The following is a 19,999-nucleotide window of genomic DNA, read 5'->3' as shown; positions in this document are numbered from 1 at the left end:
ATCTTGCTTGCATGTGTCCCCCCAATGTTATGTTTCTCCAACAATTCATCAACTGATTTCACAGCTGAGTTCACAGGGATCAGTGATGTAATGAGCCATTTTTATGATTTCTTCCATTACATTTGTGTGAAAATGCTTTTGCAAACGCATGTATGCACAGGTTTACACTTGAAAAATTAATTACATACACCTACTAATGAGAGCGTATACCTATTATGTGTGGTACAAGTTATTTTCTCTAGTTGAAAATCTAATTTCTCCTCCTAAAAAAGTAGTTGCTGATACTGTTCCAAAGTAAATTTTTGCTGTAGCTGTGATACAGATGTCAAATGTAAGCACAGTTAAATCAGTCTTTTCACTAAGGGCCTACTGATATTTGCAAATTTGTTTCTCCACACAGTCACCATTTCAATGTTGAATATGTTTAAAGGTTGGAATGCAGTTAGGTCAATTTGAGAGTGCTTACACCAGTGTAATTATTCTGATTTGAAAAGAGACATAAGCAAGGGTTTTTACCACTACAATGGTAGTGGTAAATCTTTCAGCTCTAATGAACACTGTAATATTTAAAGCTAGACCAGGTTTAAATATATTTTAGTCTCTAAATTATTGCAAATTTATGAGCAAAATAACTTTCAGATTAACTTAAAGTGATGCAAACTGTAGCATAGAAACCTTTATATTAATTTGAGCAATTTCTTTGTCTGACCCATTCCCATTGGTCTGCTGTATCAGTATAAGTGGGAAGATGTATTTTTTTGTTATTATTTTTTGACTAGAGATTTCTGCACTAATACTTACTTTGATAATAATATAAGGTCACTGTTTGTGTTTTGATTTTACTGAAAACTTGAAGATGCAGGAGCCATACTGGTTTACTTCCATTTAAGAAAGGAAATTAAAGTGTTTGAGGGGTTTTTTTAATTATATATTCAGTCTGAGTGCTTTTGTTTAAAAAATAAAAATAATTTAAAAACCACAACAGTCTCAAATCTGAGAAACTTCTGCCAAATTTCTCTTTTCAGAGCACCTGTAACTTAATTAAAACAATGTAGATCAACAGTAATGCATAGAAATCTATAAATTATAACCCTTTAAGATTGACTGTTAGCAGCTGATGTGTGTTCAAGAAGTTGTTCATTTTGTGTGACAGCAAGCTTCAAATAACACTTAAAGAAATGTGCTAGTACCATTTAAAAAACAAACCAAAAAAAGGACCTCTTTTCTTTAGCCTAAGCAAGGCCATAGTGAACTTCTAATACAAAGGAAGTATTTTTATTTTTGGTAATTTGATATGGAAATCACTTCTGAGTCTATTTTGGTCATGCTGGAGTAGGAGAGGAGATGCATTGTGTTTCTAGATCATCTTTAACTTCACTGATCCTGGAAACTGGAACTGTGTACATGTTTAAATACAATTTTAAGATGTATAAAAACTGTATACTCATATGACAGCTCTGCATAACTGAGTATCTGTGGACTCTATAGTTGCACTAAATTTTGTACGCTGTATTTGATTATGATAGTATTTTCCTTGTATTTCCTGCATGCATCTCAGTCTCATGCAGTCTTGATAGCATAAATGAAGAAATGTGGTCTAAATGGAGCTTTTGTGCTGTGTAACCTGTTTGAGAAATCTACCTCACTGTTTTACAATGGCTTTTTTATTTTGCATGTTCATACTTAATCACACTGGAAAATGGAAAGCTGTTTGCATTTGAATGGTGTGCTTTGGCACTGTGTGATCAGCGCATGTACTAATGATTTCCTTTTATTTTTCTTCTTTCCTACTTTTCCCCTTTTTTCCCATTCTTTCCACGTTTTGTACTGCTATCTCCATACTTTCCTCTGAATTTCTTTGCTTACTGTAGCAGCCCTTGCCTTTTCTCTTGCAGCAACAGCCCAGGCTCCAAGGATTATTACTGGGCCTGCGCCTGTTCTCCCACCAGCTGCCCTGCGTACTCCTACGCCAGCTGGCCCTACCATAATGCCTTTGATCAGACAAATACAAACCGCTGTCATGCCAAACGGAACTCCTCATCCCACCGCTGCAATAGTTCCACCTGGACCCGAAGCTGGTTTAATTTACACACCATATGAATACCCCTACACGCTGGCACCAGCTACATCAATCCTTGAGTATCCTATTGAACCTAGTGGTGTATTAGGTAAGATCTTTATACGTGGATGGCTGGAAAAGATACTGTCTGTGCTTTTATGATATTTGCAAGGTAGAGGTCATGGGTCTCGAAGAAAAAAATCTGAAGCAACAATCTTATCTCAGGTATATCAAAACTGCCTCAGAAAATTTCTCAAGTGGTGTAACATTTTAAACATGCTTTGCATTATTAAATGCATGCGTTAAGTATATTAATAAGATTACTGAAAATAAAATCTTGATGTTTGTATGACACTAGATGGTGGATACATGGGCCAGAAAAAAAAACTGAATAGAAGTTCACATCTGTTATGTCATTTGGGCTCCCATAAATACCAGATTTGTTTGTGCTCTCTTTAACAGAGATTAATTTCTGGTAATTTCTGAAAGAGAGAACTTGTATTTTGCTGTACCTTTTAGTAGCAAAACTGGAGAGAATGGAAGTCTTTTTTCAGTTTGTTGGTATTTTTACTTCTTTAGTACACAACTGATAAATCTCTCCTCAGTGTCAAAAAGCCATGAATCATTTTGTAAGCAGAAAATAATTTCAGTGAATGACTAAAGGATGATACAATTAGCAGCTTTACAGATGGCTTCTATATACATCCATCATTCCTAATATTTCAGACCATTGACTTGCTGTGTGAAGGCAAGAATGATAAAGCAGCTGTGACAATTTAAGTTAACTGGTCAATATGGAACAAGCAGTTTCAATACTTTCTTCCTTCGCTACCCTCTACAGAATCTAAATAATCTTTTCTCTTCAGTTTGTTCTGAACTGCATATGACCTTAGTGCTGCATAATGTTGATTTTATAGGACTTTGATCTTAGTATGTTCAGTGGCAGTTACTGATTTACACAAATTCTAAACATCTCTAATAAACACTGGACAATAAGGTTCAAAGTCAATATTTTATTGAAAGTATTGCAAAAAATCAGTGCTTCACTTAAGTGACAAATACTTGTTGAGTTACCTGTATGTGTGTATTTTCCCATGTTACGTTTTTTGAAGTAAAAAGAAAATGTATTTCAGACTTCTGCCTTTCAGGATTAGTGAATCGATAATAAAAATCCTAGTAGGACAAAAGTATGCAGTAGGTCTGTCTTTGAGTAGTCTATGGTTGTTGTCCATTACCTCATAGCCGAAATTCAGTGACCATATGATAATGTCATCATTCATTAATTTCCCACAAACATGTAAATAATCTCGCCAGCTACTCCACCCCCAATCTGTGAGCCCACTTACAATACGTCCTGGAGAAAAGTCAGTTACAGGCATCATCACAGAAGCTATCAGCTGCTGGTTGGTGGCAAACTCCTCTCCTGAATTCAGCTAATAGCAAGTAAAGAAATACATCATTCCATAGTAATAATTTAACATGATGCAAGGAACATGGATGTCTTGCAGAATTTTTTTATAAAGAGAGAGGAGGGAAAAATTGCTCCTAAAATAACATCTGAAACCATTGCATACTTTTGGGCTTAGCTATGAGAGCACAGGTGTATCGCCCAAAACAGATCACACCAAATAATCTTATTTAAAAAAAGAAAAGGGAGTGGGGAGAAAAATGAAGACCACACTCACACTTAAGTAGCATAGAACTCTTAATACATCTGCTCCATTATCTGAGCAATTGTATAGAGTTAATTGAATTAAATTAGTTTTTCATTGAGTTTTATTTTGCAATACACTTACTAATAGTATGCTATATTTTGTCCATTTCTGTGGTGGACCTTTAAGAAATCTTAAAATAATTCTGTTAAAAATGGGAGAGGAATGCATCCCTATAAGTATTTTTGGGGATAGTGGTATTGGGATCAAATTTTAGTTGGTGACTAACTTTTAATTCCCTTCCTTTTATCTTCAGGTATGGCTTTCCCAACGAAAGGCTAAGAATTCAAGAACGGTCTTAACTGATCCTTCATCAGATCTGAATTTTAACAAATGCTTAGTTTCAGCAGCCTTGAAAAAAGCTTGGCCTAGCAGTCAGTGACTTACTTGCACTTTTTTGCACATAGGTTTAAAATAAAATAGTGCTATTAATTTGGATTAGCTCCTATTATTACAGAATAGCTGTAATTTATGAGTGTATAGTAGTATACTGACTGCTAAGTGTTCTATATAGTGTTTGCTTTACTAATCACCTAATTCATTGCAGTTCATACTTATTGACTTAAAGTTTAAAATCACAATCTGTAGGCTTGAAGAATTGCTTTAAAACTTTTTTTTTTTTGTGGTAGAACTGGAAGTGATCTTAAGGTTAGCAAATAATTGTCAGTATTAAAAGATGGCATTATTTAAAATAGTCCTGCTGCAAGAAAGGCACTTCAGTGAATATGTGACTAGTAAAGCTTAAATGTGCTTGGGTCTAATAGATTTCATGAAATACTGTAATTTTGGGATTGTAAATGAATGGATTAAACAGGTTAAGGCCAGGATGTTTAAAATAAATGCAATATTAATCTGCACAGATAAACTTGTTTTTAAGATTAAGATTTGAAACTACTGTGCCTTAACTTGTTGCTTTTCTTAAAATGAACTTTTGTAGTTAATGATCATTTAAATCCATTTTGATAAACCTGCTGTTAATGTTTTCTTTGAATGTTTTCTAACTTTGTCTTGGTAATTGCAATTTAACTAGGTGCGGTGGCTACTAAAGTTCGAAGGCACGATATGCGTGTCCATCCTTACCAAAGGATTGTGACCGCAGACCGAGGTTAGTTTAGTTCTGCAGTTCTTGTTTGTAAGAAGTGCTTTGAGTGTACATGAGATTTGCAACACCACAGCTGGTTAACCAAATACCCTATTTTGACCCATTCATTATTTTTCTCAAAAATATGAATAGTTAATATTGTGAAGCTTTGGGAATGCTTGTGGTTTTAAAAACAGTTTGTAAACTTTGCTTTCCCAGCTCAAATAGATATATAAACTTTGTGATATATTTAATATAAATGCTATAACTGATTCCCTTTTAAAAGCTATTTAAAGATCCATCTGCATCAGGAAACACTATGAATTCATTGCTGCAATAATTAATTTGGTTGTGTTCCTCCCCTCTCCCCCCAATTTGTTCTTTTAATTGGTGTGGAAATATCAGATTGGTGTTGCAAAATAAAATGAATGGGTGGTTGCTTAATGAGAAAGAAGTGAAGGAATAAATGCCTCCTGTCTGTGTCTGGAGAAATCTGAAGATTTAGATTCCTTTTTTTTTTTCCAATAAACTTTTGAGCCACTGTACTGTATATTATGAGGAGGATGCATGTTCTCAGATACCTGACTGAATTCAGAAAGGTAAGGGCTGTGAAGATAATACTTCAAAAGTTGTTTGCGTTTGAATTACTAAGGGTGGGGGAAGGGAGGGTGTTTTGGGTTTTTTTGGTTTTTTGTTTTTTTTTTTTTTTTTTTGGTTTTTTTTTTTTTTTTTTTTTTTGCCAAAATATATTTCTTGGTATTTGCCTTTTGCTGCTAAAATGTGTAACCTGAAGGAGAAGCAACTTTTGAAGTCCTGTTGGTGAGATGACATCCAATATTTGGGCATCTCTCTTTAACCCTTGAATGGAAAGTAAATCTTCATTTTTCTCCTGCTCCTCAAGTGTAATACCTTTGGACCCCTGAATGAAGTATTTAAGCTTATTGAGAAAAGTGATATTTTCGGTTTATTGACATTGGTTAGGAAGCAGTGTGTGGGCCGAATTCTTATCCCACCCCTGCTGCTGACTCACCGTGGGTTTCGGCAAGTCATTTAATCTCTCTGTGTATGTTTTCCCATCTGTAAAATAAGGATAATAATACTTCCCTACCTCACAGGGGTGTTGTGGGGGTTCTTGTTTTGTACAGGGCTTTGAGGATGCAAAGCATTATCTGCCAAGTATTATTATTCTGTTCTCATCAAAACCAGTGTTGTGCAGGCTTCCATGATACTGCAATATTCAAAAGCCAAATTCAGGTGACAGATCTGACATCTCCTAACATTGAGTACACTTCACTTCTCACAATCTTCCATAAATTAAATACAAGAAACAATACAAATTTCAGTTAATACAGTAAAAAGGGCCCTCCTGGAAATTTGCTATATTTATGTAACATTCTTGTCTTTCATATGATCGAATGCTTTACAGAAAATGTAAAGCATAGTGTACATAGTGTAAAGACACTACTTAATTTTTCTGGAAGACTCCTTTTATATCACCTCACACTATTGACAGTCCCTTGGCTTGTTTTCATGTCTTGAGAACTATTCAACGGGCAACAGGGTATAATCAGAATAAGGTCTTCACCCGTGTGTACCAAAAAAAAAAAGAAGAGGGGAAAAAAAGAGAAAAGATGAAAACCTATCTCTGTCAAGAGTAATGAGGTGGTAAGGAATTTTTTGTATTTGAAAGTTTAACCTGATGTTGCAAAAATCAGTTTTGCTAATGATCTTTCATGATCTGCAATGGTAGTTTCAGGTCACAGGTGAGACTACCATTTTGTTTAATTGAATATTTGCCTGAGAACTAGTAAATACACTGATAAAGCACAGGGAAGGGAAATACTGATTTGTAGTTCAAGTTCATCATTGTACTGTTTACTCAACATAGATTTTAAATATTTTGTGAAGGACCTAGATATTTCATCGGGGTGATTGTAAGTAATTGAAATTAATTATTGGTATAGTTTCACCTTCTCTTAAAATACAGCTATTTTCTGATAATACAGTGTTCACGTCTAGCAATATTGGAAGCCCCATTGTCTTAAGTAGCTAAATAAATACAGATGGCTTTTCTCCTGTGGAATAAGTCATGCATACCTCTCTTTTAGCATGAAAACCATGCTGATATTTCAGGAAAATGTTATTTTAAAGTCTTACCTAAATAATCCCAGTGTGATTAAGAAATTTACAGAAAATTAATTTTACAACTGTACTTCATTGTATTTTGAATTTGAATTCCTAGCTTATCGCTGCACAGATTTGACAGTTTCACAAAAGGTTTTGAAGAGAACTTTGTTCGGCAACAAAATAGTTTCTTTTATTGTGCTAAAATTATATTGTACAATTAAAATAGTATGACTATTTACCATATTCACCTATTTGGTTGTTCTATCACCAATATAATTCTATAGCTATAGCCATGAAAAACAATGTCAGCAAACCGAAATAAGTTTTTTTTCAATGCAGAAACTTTTTTTTATATAGTTAAATGTCAGTAAATCTATATTAGCATTCATTGGGTCTAAAGTTTTTTTAAAATTCTAAATCAACTTTCAAATGACTTTGTAGTACTACTGCATTCACTTTTTAAGTAGGTTTTTATTCTTTGCATAGTTGTGGGTTGTTTTTTTTTTTTTAGAGATAAGCACTGCATTTAAAGCAAGAATCCCCAAATGTGTAAATGTTTTATTCTTACAACTAAGCATTTAGAATTGGTGAAGGGTTGAAAAATATAGCTCATTTTAACTCAGAATAAACCCCCAGTTTATAAATAATACAAAATTGAATTTGATGCATATAACAGAGAGACTGACTGATTTAATTGTAATAAACTGTAAATGGTGTTGCACAGTTGACAAACCTGTGTGTACTGTAGAAGGCCAGAGACTTGGCAGAGGATGTATCACAGGTGTACTGGTATTTTTAAAAGGTAGCTTGCTCCACAAGAAATATTAATGCTGAGAATTTTCTTGAATGTTTTATCCAAACCAAGTGTCACATAATTTATATATAAATTTTAATACCATTTAATCAAAATTGTAATCAGTTTCACAATGCTTTAAGAGTCTGTTTCTGGTATGCCTGTAAAGTGGTGAGATTGTGCCACATACAATATTTATTTTTATTCTTGCTTATTTTTGAAACAGCTGTTTTAATTTAAACAAATCCCACATCATGATTCTGAAAAAATTCAGGGAGTATGTGGTCTCATTTATGTTACAGTAGTAATTTTTCATAGAGTTATGAACTGTATCCTAAATGATAGGCCATTTTTATTATGTGAAAGTAAATCAGCCCACGAGAAAGATTGCTAAATCAATGCTATCTGTGAATATTACACCTACTGGACTTCATTTTATGTAATGGCACAAATCTGACTTTGCACTGAATACCTTTCTCACTTTCATCTCCTCTGCCTTAGTCGAAATGGCAACAGTACAAAAACTTTATCAACCTCAGAATTTATTAGCTATAATTAAGCTGTTGAATGAGTCTTAAAGAAAATAAAAAAAAAATCATACTACTGTTAAGTGGACCAAGTTTGGTGAAGGAGAATGTGAGAGAATGATTAAAAGAAGGAACAGCTCAAGAATATTGGGAATGATAACTTTCCACTTGAGAACTTTTTTATGTTTTACTGTAATTTGTTTGTGGTTTTGGGTTTTATTTTTTTGTTTTGTTTTTTTTTCATTTGTTTTTTTTTTTCTTTTGCAAAAGAAAATAGTATTTACAGGTGGCTTCTTTTAAAATATAAAAATATAAAGCAGGAATGTATATGAAATGTCAGATTTTATTGTATTTGCAGAGTATTAGCTTTGAAAATGAATAAAGAGAGCTGTTTGTAGTTTTAAAATGCCTTATTAGTATCAATTAGATATTTTCTCTATTTTTTGATGTACTTAGAGCTTTTTAAGTATAGACTTTAAAATGGCAGGACTTTTACAGTGTTTACATGCAAGTGCATTTTATAAGTGTCCTATATGTGTAAAATAGTATTTTGAACGGGAAAATGCTGGCTAAAGTAGCAGGCTGAGCGTTTTCCTGGTTACCACGATGATGCCTACGTTGCTAGACTACAGTTTAGTATTGCTTTGTATCATGAGGCCAAGAAATTCCATGTTGTTTGTAAATAGAATAAATGAAAGGCAATAAAAAATTTATTGAACAAAAACCCTTTGTTTGGCCCATAGTTTGTTGAACCAAATTGTTTCTCTTAAGTCCAGAATTCCTTAGATGACTCCATTCTTTTAACAACCAGTTATTAATAATCACATCCATCATTAATAGTTGCTTTAATGCTTGCACCTGGGGAGGTACTAATGCTTAATAGCAGTCAGATACTGATGCTGTGCACTGACTGTTGTTCCAGAAATCTTCTACCCAGTTCCAAAACTGTTCATCGTTTTTTGTTTTCCAATTTCCTTCATCGACTGCTACTAACCATTAGTCGTTAGTCGTATTTTATCTCTATTTCTCTTGTTAACCGGTTTTGTGGGAGCGGGCTTCTCCTTCACGTGTCCAAATCATGATGGAGGGCTGTCATGATTTTATTGCATTCTGTAGATGGTGTCGATCAGTATGTCAGAATTAAACATGCTTGTTTTTTTATTAGTTGTGATTAGTTTTCATGTTGTCATTAAGCCGTCACTAGCTGGAACTAATCTCTTCTCTATCTTTTCTTTCTTTTTTTGTTTTGTTTTTTTTTTGTTTCTAACCACCCAGCCGCCACCGGCAACTAACCTATGACCTTCTGACCTCTGAACTCTTCACCCAATGATGACCTGACCATGCCTGCCTGCTGATCAGTTAACTGGTAAACGCCTTTGCTTGCCTGTCTTCAGTGCAGCGAGCTGGGGCACTTGTCCGTTCGTCTTACCATCTAACAAAACAGACAAAGAAATTGTTGTCCTCCAACTCCGCTTTTTGTTGTTCTCCTGTTTGGGTGAAAGTGGTTCTAGAACCTGCACTGAATAGTAGTAAAGCAATAAGGTCCAACTCATCCCTCCGCACTGATCATCCTCTAGTGTCCTGCCCCAAGCGAACGGTAAGGAGGCCTCGCACGAGATGGAGACAGATGTCCCTTAACTACCCGATGACAGAGGCAGTTACTGTGAGAGACTTCTAGGAATATTTTTCTTCTCAAAAAAAAAAAAAAAAAAAAAAAAAAAAAAAGAAGTCAAAGCTCTCTCTGAATGTACTGTGTGATGATGCATCATGCATGAACCTTTGGTCAGGGATGTCATTGGGGAAGGGATTCCAAAAAGTATTCAAAATTTGATACGCTGTTTAGTCACTACCGGTGCCCTCAAAGGGCAGACGTTTCAGCCTTTTTTCTATTGCCTGCCAAATTGGACGTTTTAAAGGAAAGTGTGCCATGAAATGCAGATTACAATGACTTTTCAGAACTACGTTAATGCAGAGAACAAAACAGCAACACTATTAAAGGAAAATCTGAGTTTAAATTATTTTAACCATATTTTAATCTCCTTGGAAGATTACATGAGAACAAGGTACATGCATTATGTGTCACATTACTGGGCAAACTGTTCAAATATTTTTTTTAAAACTCCCTGTATAGAAAAAATTTCATTAAGGATGTAAAAGCCATGCTTGCCTATTTGCTGTATACATGTAATGAAATTGTAGATAAAGTGTAGTGCATTGAAACAAAATGAACAAAAAAGTAGATACTTTTACTATACAAGGGTGCTGGTGCAGAAAAAAAAATATATTTTTGGAAATGTAGCATTTTATACTTTCAAGTGTTATAAAAAAAGAAAAAAAGAACAAAGAAACCCTTTATTTCATTAAATGATTTTTTCTGGTGGTTGTCAAGAAACAAAAGACCAAAAGAGCCTTTTAGTCTTTCTTTTTTATTTTTTAAGTATTGGAATAAGTCTAAAGAAAAGGAAGTGCCTTATTTTCTTCATGGTCATTTAGTCAAATGTCTTGTATAATCAGCTTCTCCCTCAGACAAGTTACTGCATGCCACTCAGTCGCCCAGTATGTGAAAGAAGCTGTGAGGAAAGACAAATGATGAGTTGACCATATTAATTACCTGATTTTTGCCATACTAGTGTGATGTGACTTTGCCAAAATCTCATTACATGTAATATTTGCTAAGTTTTTGTCAAACCAGCCCATTGTTATTTCAACCACTCTACTTTTTAAATCATAGCAAATGCCGTACTTGTTCAATGTAAACCAAAGGGTTCTGTGATACAGACCGTCTCATGCTAAATGAGACTGTTAGCTGACAGAGGTTCGTAGAGCTGGAAGTATGTCGGTTTTGTTCAGGGATGGAGAGGAGTTTTCTCGATTTTTGGTTGGAATAAACACACATCAAATACAGTAGACTTCGGCGTCACCCGGAAAACTGATGTTCTGTGGATAATGAAATTCAAAGTGCTTAGCTAGTTTTCAGTTCTAGTCTGAGCGTGGCCCTGGTTTTCACAAGCAGCTCCTGCAGTGTCAAACAACGTGCAAATTACTTATTTTTCAGCTCTTCTTCGACTATTGTTAGATCTGCCTGCTGGCTTTTCTTCATAAGATAAGCAGGAGAGGGACATCAGCTAATTGTCTGAAGTCCAGTTGTTCTTTATTTTTAACCCTTATTTCCACATGAGATTCATACGGCTGGGCAATTGCAAGAGCTGAAGCTGTTGAGCGCACAGTATTTAATTCTGAAAACGTTAAGTATTATGTTGTGTGGGGCTCAGTACTAAACTTGGCAAATATCAGGTGATAACTTTATTCCCCTCTTGTCAACTTATTCTCCTCCTGCAAATCGTCACAGCTTCCAAATGAAAGGTCAATAGTAAGCTAAGAGGGCTTACATTTTTAAGCACCTGCATGGTGACCTCATCTAACATCTTGTCTCACCTGGAAAAAATTATCAGTTTATTTACTATGCAATAGACATTCATCCTTTCGTATTCAGCTAGCTTTTTGTTTATTGTGCCACTGGCTTTGTCTTCCTGTTACACATACAGTTGTGTTGATTTTACTTACAGTATATGCTGTGCCATTTTGATTTTATTTTGGTTGGTTGGTTGAATAAACTTGCGACACTCGAACATTTGAAGAGAGATTTGCTAAAACAATACCAGTATTTGATCCAGTTTCATCTCAACTATGATAAAACCTGGACATTTTAGATGTTTATCAAAGGTCTTTTACTGGGGGGGGGGGGAAGGGGAAGTGTATGAAATAGATGTGTGACATGTGAAAATAATGTTTGCTCTGAACAACTTCTGAAAACTTAGTTGACAAAATTTTGGATCAACTTAAAAAAAAAAAAAAAGCATGACTTTTGAAATCTCTGAATGCCTTGGTTCTCAGTATTATAATTCTTTAATGACTTTTTCTTTATTAAAATAAGTAGTTTTAAGACTTCTTTCTGACAGTATTATGTAATTTTTTTAGAGTGGGTAGATGGGAGTGTCGCTTGTATGTAACCGTACAGATGACATGTATTTGTCTATTCTTTATTATCTTAGTAGTTTCATGCTATGTATGTACCATAACCAACCTATTGCCTATGAGAAACATGTAAGATAATGTATTTACAGCCATTGTTACAAGTTTATAATGTATTTTTCTATCTTGTTTTATATGTATGTTATATAACGTTCAAAAGAATTTTTTTCCTGATTGAGAAAAAAGGATACAAAATGCAAAACCCACAATTTTGATAACTGAAAAATTGCCAATTGTTTTGCAGTACTTTATTATATTGGGAGTGTTGTCTTTCTTGGGCTTTTAGTTAGCTACTGGATGAATACATTAGACATATTTGGGTTTTAGTTGGGTTTTTACATAGCTTGCATTTTAATTCTTTGGTTCTTTGCTGTTTCTATTAACCCATAGCATTATTTTAATAAATGTTATAATACCAACCTACTAACTCTGGACTATGTCTGTTTATTAACCATTACATGTTTAATTAAAATAAACAAATAAAGACAGAAGAATGTAAAGTCTTGAGTTACTGGACTAACCCTGAAGAACGTGACCACAGATAACACAATGTGACTTGTTTTTATGTTGTTTGTCGGCTGACATTCTGCACACTACTATATTAAGTTGGCTTTGGTCATTCTGGCCTTTTACCTTGGGGAATAGGTGCCAGTAGAAATGGGAACAAAGTAGCATTTTTTTTGAGGCATTCTTCTTGTAGAGTCTTGCCACTTGCCTTTCAGCATCTGCATTACTAATTCCACACTTTCTTTTTCTTTCTCTAAAATAATTACTGTCAGCTCACAGCAAAAGAGCAAAGATGCCAGTGTATTGATAAATTGTGATGGTGTACAGAAACCAGTTTGATTCTTTGTTGAACCATTCAGAGGTTGGAGTTAATCTAATAGTAATTTGTGATTTGTTGGTTTTGGCACCTGATTCACTGTTGCATCGTGTGATTTTTCTAAGCACAAAACACTTCCAGATAGAATTACCGTACATCAAAATACAAAATCTGAGCATTTTCCTCACCAAAAGTGCCTTGTTTTCTTCATGCCATGATATTTTTAAGTAACTTTTTTTTTTTTTTGTACTTCTGCTATAGTCTATCAGTATTACCTAGCTCAGGGGAGTACGATTTCTGTAAGCCAAAGGTCAAACTGGATAATTTCCTAATGACTGCAGAAAGTACAAAAATACACCTTTAACTAAATTACCAAGCAGCAACCATTTCAAATTCCAGGGCTGCCTTTATGTGATCTTTATCCCTGTGGATGACTGTAGCAACATGAATGCAGGGAATTGAAATGGTGAAAATGCTGTTTTGAATGTACTTCTATGCAAATATTTTTACAGAAATGTTTCTCTTAAAGCTTCTGCTGTCTGAGGCTACTTTACATATCCCAGGTTGTCCTCCTAGATTTGTAATCTTAAGTGGACAGTAATTACAGCTAATGTCGAGTGAGATCCTTGATGTAGATGACTCTTCAGGTATCAACAGTTTTTGTGAAAGCCCAGTTATTTCCTGTGGGTAGTAAAAATTCAGATGAGTCTGCATCTGTTCAAATGCCTTCTTTAATTTATGATGTTTCAAGCTACATATCTTTAAATCCATGCAATATAAAACTTTAATTTTAAAAAGTTCTTACAGTATTGGTAGTAATTAAAATAGAACGCATCTTTATGGAGAAAAATAGTCTAGCTCTGATGAAGGTGTTTGATAGTTTTCTAATGGCATGTAGCTCTTTGTTTTACAAAAATGTATAGGTACAGCTGAAATACCAGTGCATTTAGAATAGTTTCACTTGTACAGAAATATTTTTTAATTTAACAGATCATTAATATGTTGCTATCCAAGGAGCCATAGGCAGATGATTACAAAATTAGACATTTACGACAGATAACATCAGGAACTTTCGATTGGATATTGGCACAAGTGTCATTTCAGAGCCAATAATTTGTATTCCTAAACAATTTTATCAGAGGCACACATTGAAATTTGATGAAGTAATCTCCAGTTTAGGTAAAACTATTCATATGGGACAAAAGTTAATATTTTATATTGGAGAATACTTCTATTCCCAGAACTACTGCTTTTCTGTTATATTTTTATTATTTTGTATTTTTATTAGATATGAACTACTGTTACACTTTGTCCACAGTGCATTTTCATCTCATTCTTCATTATATGCAGTACTGAAAATTGCTGTAAGTTCTGAGGTACTTCAAAGCTGAAGGACAGCAAAAAAAGGAAAACTCTGAAATCAAATTTTATACTAATTGTTGTACACCAAATGCATTTTTCAGTTTAACTAAGTACCTACCTGTCTGAAAATGTAACTGTTTCCTACTTTGACTGCTTATAGAAAAGAAAGAAGCTATTTTTAGAACTTAATTTGAGGATGACTTCAATATTGCTACATCACCGAACCTAGGTTGTTCTTTATTTTTATTCTGGGGTTAAATTGTCCTAACATATGAAAGATCATACATTCAAGTCAATTAGAGAGTTGCTGTTCTATTCAAAAAATGGAATTTATCTTAGGGTAAATCTTTTTCTTTAGTAGGTCAGAATTTAAACAAAAACATCAGAGGGCCTTTCAAAGTAAAATCTGAGCAATGCTATTCACTTCTTAAAAGTGAACTATTGTACCAAAGTACAACAAATTTGGTTTCTCTGAGAGTATTTTTTTTTTGTGTTATCAATCCAGAATATATTTCATAAAGAGTATTCAGGGACAGCTTTCAAATGTTTTTAATGAACATATGTTCAGTGTATGCTGATGGTATTTTATTTGAACATATCTTTAAAAAGTAAGTCCAAAACCTGCATGTAGCAAATGGTTTATTCCCAGAGGGTCCACTAAATTTTCTGCTCTGAAAATGCAGGGAAACACTGAAGTGTGTTGCCATCCATTAAGGAATCACTTTAACTTGGGGGAAGCATGAGTATACGAGACTTAATTCTTTGTGGCTGGGTAAAAATAGCAGTCATCATAAATAGCACATTGTAGAGAATGGAATCTGAGTAACACATTCCTAGGGTTGAAAGTACATAATTGTTATTGGAATTTCTATTTTGTTTTTAATGTATTTGATATATTTTTCTAAAACACTATTAATGGAATACTGTCCAAATAACACATGAACCATAACATTAACACATGGTAATCAATGTTGAATCAAACTGGTTAACGAAAGTACAGTGCTCTTCCTTCTATGTGCCTGCGCACTAATTGCAGGTGGTGTGGTTCTGCACAGGAGGTGGGTGTCAGGCACAGCGGGTTGCAATGCTGATTTCTTGGTGCCAGCAGTTCGGATGTCTGTCTTTGACAACAGACTAACCGGGAGGAACCTGACTCCCAAGGCAAAGATTAACTGAGATCTGAAACTCTTAGAAGAATTAATTGAAAAAACAGCAACAACAAAACATAGATACATATATGCTTTGACTTGTATTATGGCAGTTTGTGTGAAACATTTAAGGTTTTGTTTGTGCAAAATAATGTATTCTGAGGGGAAAAACAAACATGGACATTGCCAAAACACATGTAAATAAAACACCATTTATGACTGTACATTATGTGCAATAAAGTAACTGGAAAAAGTGCATGTACTTTATCCTCAAAAGCAAACTGACAGCTCTCAAAGCTGTAGCTATAGTTTTATTTTCTGAATAGATAAATTTTATTCTGTATCTAAACAGCAGAATAAAGAATGTACATTTTTCACACTTCAATTTTCATTAATGCTTTTAATGTTATAAAATATGTTAATTGTTGAGGCTTAAATTTTCATGGTCATCTAATTTTTTGCTTAACAGTTTCTTATTGCATATGCTGTTGTTGTCTGTAACTGTAAATGAAGCAAGTATGCATTACATACCGTAAACATACAATACATATTTTGAATATAGATTTGTGGATGCACCGATTCTGTAAATTTCTTGCAGATGACCAAGTGATTTTGGTTTTATTGCATATCGTTACAATTGTTTAGAACAAACAAGGAAGGGGAGTACTACTTTGTAGTGAAGCTAACATACTGGTTTGGGGGGGAGGTTACTGTAGAAAATGAAGATAATAGACCTGCCACCCTACCTAGTATGAATCTACTGAGAAACGCACTTTGCAGAAGAACTAGATTACTGTGCTTTAACATTTTCATTAGTATTTATATGATGGTTATAGGCCATAATTTCTTTACTAAGATATTCTTTGCTAAAATGTCCTTCTAATTTACACTGTTTAAATAAAAAGTGGTTTGTTTCAGAAGTAAGTGTATGGTAGAAAAGGTTAAATGTGGTGTCGTTAGGAGTCTGGTAGGATAGGGTAGAGGAGGCTAAATACCAGCCTTCAGGTACATTTTCTCTCCTGCGCTTTCCCAGGAAAGAAGAAAAATTTGGCATAATTAGCATTCAGAGATACCTTCGATGATGAGTCTCAACCAAGTGGTGGCACATAGTCATATCTGAGCTAGCTTTAATCTCGTAGCTCATCGAATGTAGGGATGCTATTCGGCGTGTGCCACTGGAGGAGGCAAAGCGACCCTGGCTGTCGCTGCTGTTACCCTGGGGCCAAGGCGGGCACGCCTGTGCGCTGCGGGCCTGGCTCGCACTGCCCCCAGCCCCGCCTGCTGTGCTCCTCGGCTGCACTCTGCACACCCCCTCCTTCATCCAGCTGGGGCCCTAGGAAACAGAGTTGTGATCATCTTATCCCTTGCACCAAGTCAGTAATATCTATTCATGATCGCGTTCCTGCTAGGAATTGCATTTATTGGTCTACAAATTGATGCTGGATGTGGAATTTAGTGACTGCAAAATTTCTATCAACGGGCTTTACTACTGTTCTACCAATGCTTTCTGCATAAGTGTTTTGGTATGTTTATGGAGGATGGCCTGACTTTACTAGATGTCTCCTGAATGTTTTTACTACAATTACTGTAGTTCCCTTGAGGAAGTACAACCAACCATTATCTATGTCAAAAAAATGAGAGGCATTCGTACCAAAGAGTGAAAAATGCAGTGTCTGAAATGACTTTCACTTTGACATTCAGGTCTGCCAACAGAAGTAGAAAGGGATAATATCCAATTGTTTTTTCAGTATCCATATCAAGTTCTCAGTTAAAAATAGACTACTGACAGCTGGTTCCTGTTGAGTTGAACTCTTCTAAAAATTATAAACCACAAATAACCAGTACTTCCCCAAACTGTACATTTTACAATTTTAGATACAAAAGAGCATAGCTTATATTTACCTTTTTTAATTTCTGTCACTGCATTTTCAAAGCGTTTTCATCTTCAGCAACAAACAGGGTTGACTACTTTGAATAGTAAACTGGATAAACTTAGAGGTGAGGTTCAAGGAAAAAACACCAAATAATTTCACACCTCTCAACACTGCATTGTTTCAGCAGCTCATCAGTAAATGAAGGTGCTTTCTCTAAATTGTCTATGTTTGTAAACCTCTTATGCAGACAAGAGGCTAAGCAGAGAAATTACTTTTGCTAGTGTGACCTTTTCAGAATGAATTTTATGGATTTTCAGTTCACTGAGGGCAGCCTTTCTGAAACAGGTGTACTTCCACTGCCTGAAGTTAGAGAGATCCTGGATCCTCTTGCCGTAGGTCAGTCATTCAGCAAGCACTTGTCTCAGTGTTGCTTCTGGTTTGCTTTCATGGTCTCAAGTTATGAAAATGAAACCCCATTGTAGGGCAGTGTTTTAAAGGGAGAGTTTTTTAATTGAAGTTACTATAGTAAAAAGAAAGGTTGAGTGAGCAAGAATATTGTGGAAAGTGTATTAATACATGATGAAGATACTAAGATGGCTATTTTGGAGTCTTACTGTATTATGTGCATTAGAAATGCATGATGTAATAATAGTGTAATATTTACCTTGTTAGTTGTGTACACCTTTCCAACTATGATTTCCAAATGAGGTGGCTTTCATGAGACTCGGAATGTACTTTGTACAGTTCACAGGTAATGAAATTACAAGATACTGCAAATCACTCCTATGAATATGCCTTTTTACAGAGCACAGCCTTTTTCAAAGGAAGGTTTTAATGTCTTGGCCTCAGATATTAGGTAATAAATGGTAAAACTGTGATACAGGGAGCATGGTTTATTTGTTAGACTATCTGCTGATCTCCAAAAGTTTAAAGATGTTACCAATTCTGAGATGTTACTGCCTGTTAATTGCCACGGCAAAATCCATGTCTTATTTTTAACATGGGTGCAACCTGGAGACCTTCACATGTGTACTACTCTAGTAAATCTTTGGATTGTTTCATGGATCCAGTACTGCAAAGGGAGCTGCAAGGCCATTACTTGCATGCTCTTGTGTGACTTTTCCCATAAAACCTTAGTGATGAGACAATTTTGATTCTTTCCCTGAAAGGCAACGAATGAAGCAGATCTTCAGCTCTGTTTCTGAGAGCAAATAGGAAATGTATGCCTATCTGGACTGAAAAATATGAATAACAACAATAATGTCAGACCTTTGAATCCTGTCCTGAACAGATGAATAAAATTATTTTGGGCTTTATATGAGCCAGGAGGAAGAGACAAACCTAAACAAGAGCAGTGTTGTCAAGATCCCCATGCTGTGTTGAGGAGAAGTTCAACAGAGACTGTAGGCTGGAATTTTAAGTGAAGAAAATTCAAATTATCTCAGTCCTTGAAGAGCTGGTTTGCCATATCTCCCTGTTATCTTAAGCAAACTTGTTAATTTCTCTGTTGGAAATCTTTCCCTTCTTTGGTCTAATTTGAATTGCATGTTCTTTTCTTCTTAAGTTTTTGCCCTTCCCCCTTCTGTGCTGTCTTACATTTCATGGACAAATTCTCCCTTCATTAGGATGGCCAGGTGGCACCGTTCGTTCTTGGTATAGAAAGACTACAAGCACAACTTCAGGTCTAAATTGGGATGTGCAAGTGTGACATTATTTAGGAAGCCTGTTTTAAATACACATGACTGTGTCCAAGCAGATGGAAGAGGAATGTCTCGATGGTGAGGGCACAAATCTAATACTTGGAACACCTGGGTTTGAGATGCTTCTTTCATGGCTGATGATTTGTGCAATTTTGGGCAAGACCCTTGCAGCCCAATCCACAAAAAAACAGTCACCTGAAGTGGAAATTAGTCCTTATTCAGATGTCAAATTATGGACTGTGATTGCCTAGGTTTTCATCAAAAAAGTCTTTTTATGTTGTTCCATAAAAGAAAACAACACAATTTTATCTTTTGTCTGTTTTTAGCAACATCAACAAAATAGAAAATCCCTGGTACCCAGAGACAACATACCTGCTGGAGTGCAGAGTGGAAAGTACTGGTCAATAAATTCCTCTTTCAGCCACACCCATAGTAACTAGCTTAGCAGCTCAGACGCTTGGGTATGTCACTCCTCATTTTCATGTTCACTGCATGTATGGTCGTAACGTAGCCTTTTGCATTCCCCAGCTCCCCATAAAGAAGCGCAGTACTATTTCACTCAAGTACCTTTGTTGCTGCTCTGAATCTTTGTACCTCAGTTCCTCGTCAGTGAAATGAGGTTAATAGGAGTACCCCAGTAGAGCGTCGGCTGCGGATGACTGCATTCAAGACTGTGGAGTGCTCAAATAGTACAATGCTGAGTGCTCTCTAGTATCATCGCAGTGTCCAAGTGTCTTATGATCTTGAATGTACTTAAGAAT

General features: G+C 35.2%; 1 protein-coding gene across 9 annotated transcripts in view; it reads left to right on the top strand.

Annotated features, from left to right (window-relative positions):
• QKI (QKI, KH domain containing RNA binding) overlaps window positions 1–15,922 on the top strand; it is a 165,454-nt gene extending 149,532 nt beyond the window's left edge. For 2 of the 9 annotated variants that reach the window (XM_042796040.1, XM_042796043.1), the window contains 3 exons: window positions 1,896–2,168; window positions 4,802–4,876; window positions 9,575–15,922. In XM_042796040.1, the coding sequence (XP_042651974.1) occupies window positions 1,896–2,168; window positions 4,802–4,876; window positions 9,575–9,591 (365 nt within the window). In that variant the 3' untranslated portion in view covers window positions 9,592–15,922. Of the gene's footprint in view, window positions 1–1,871; window positions 2,169–3,456; window positions 3,463–4,027; window positions 9,024–9,574 lie in introns of those variants that run through there. The other 7 variants (XM_042796038.1, XM_042796041.1, XM_042796042.1 and 4 more) reach the window with 5 other exon arrangements.
• Window positions 15,923–19,999: the final 4,077 nt, after the last annotated feature.

This window comes from Tyto alba, unplaced genomic scaffold (genome assembly GCF_018691265.1).
Source record: "Tyto alba isolate M040663 unplaced genomic scaffold, T.alba_DEE_v4.0 Super-Scaffold_22, whole genome shotgun sequence".
Taxonomy (NCBI): Eukaryota; Metazoa; Chordata; class Aves; order Strigiformes; family Tytonidae; genus Tyto; species Tyto alba.
The sequence above is the reverse complement of the archived record's forward strand: the minus strand, read 5'-3'. Positions and strand labels throughout refer to the sequence as shown.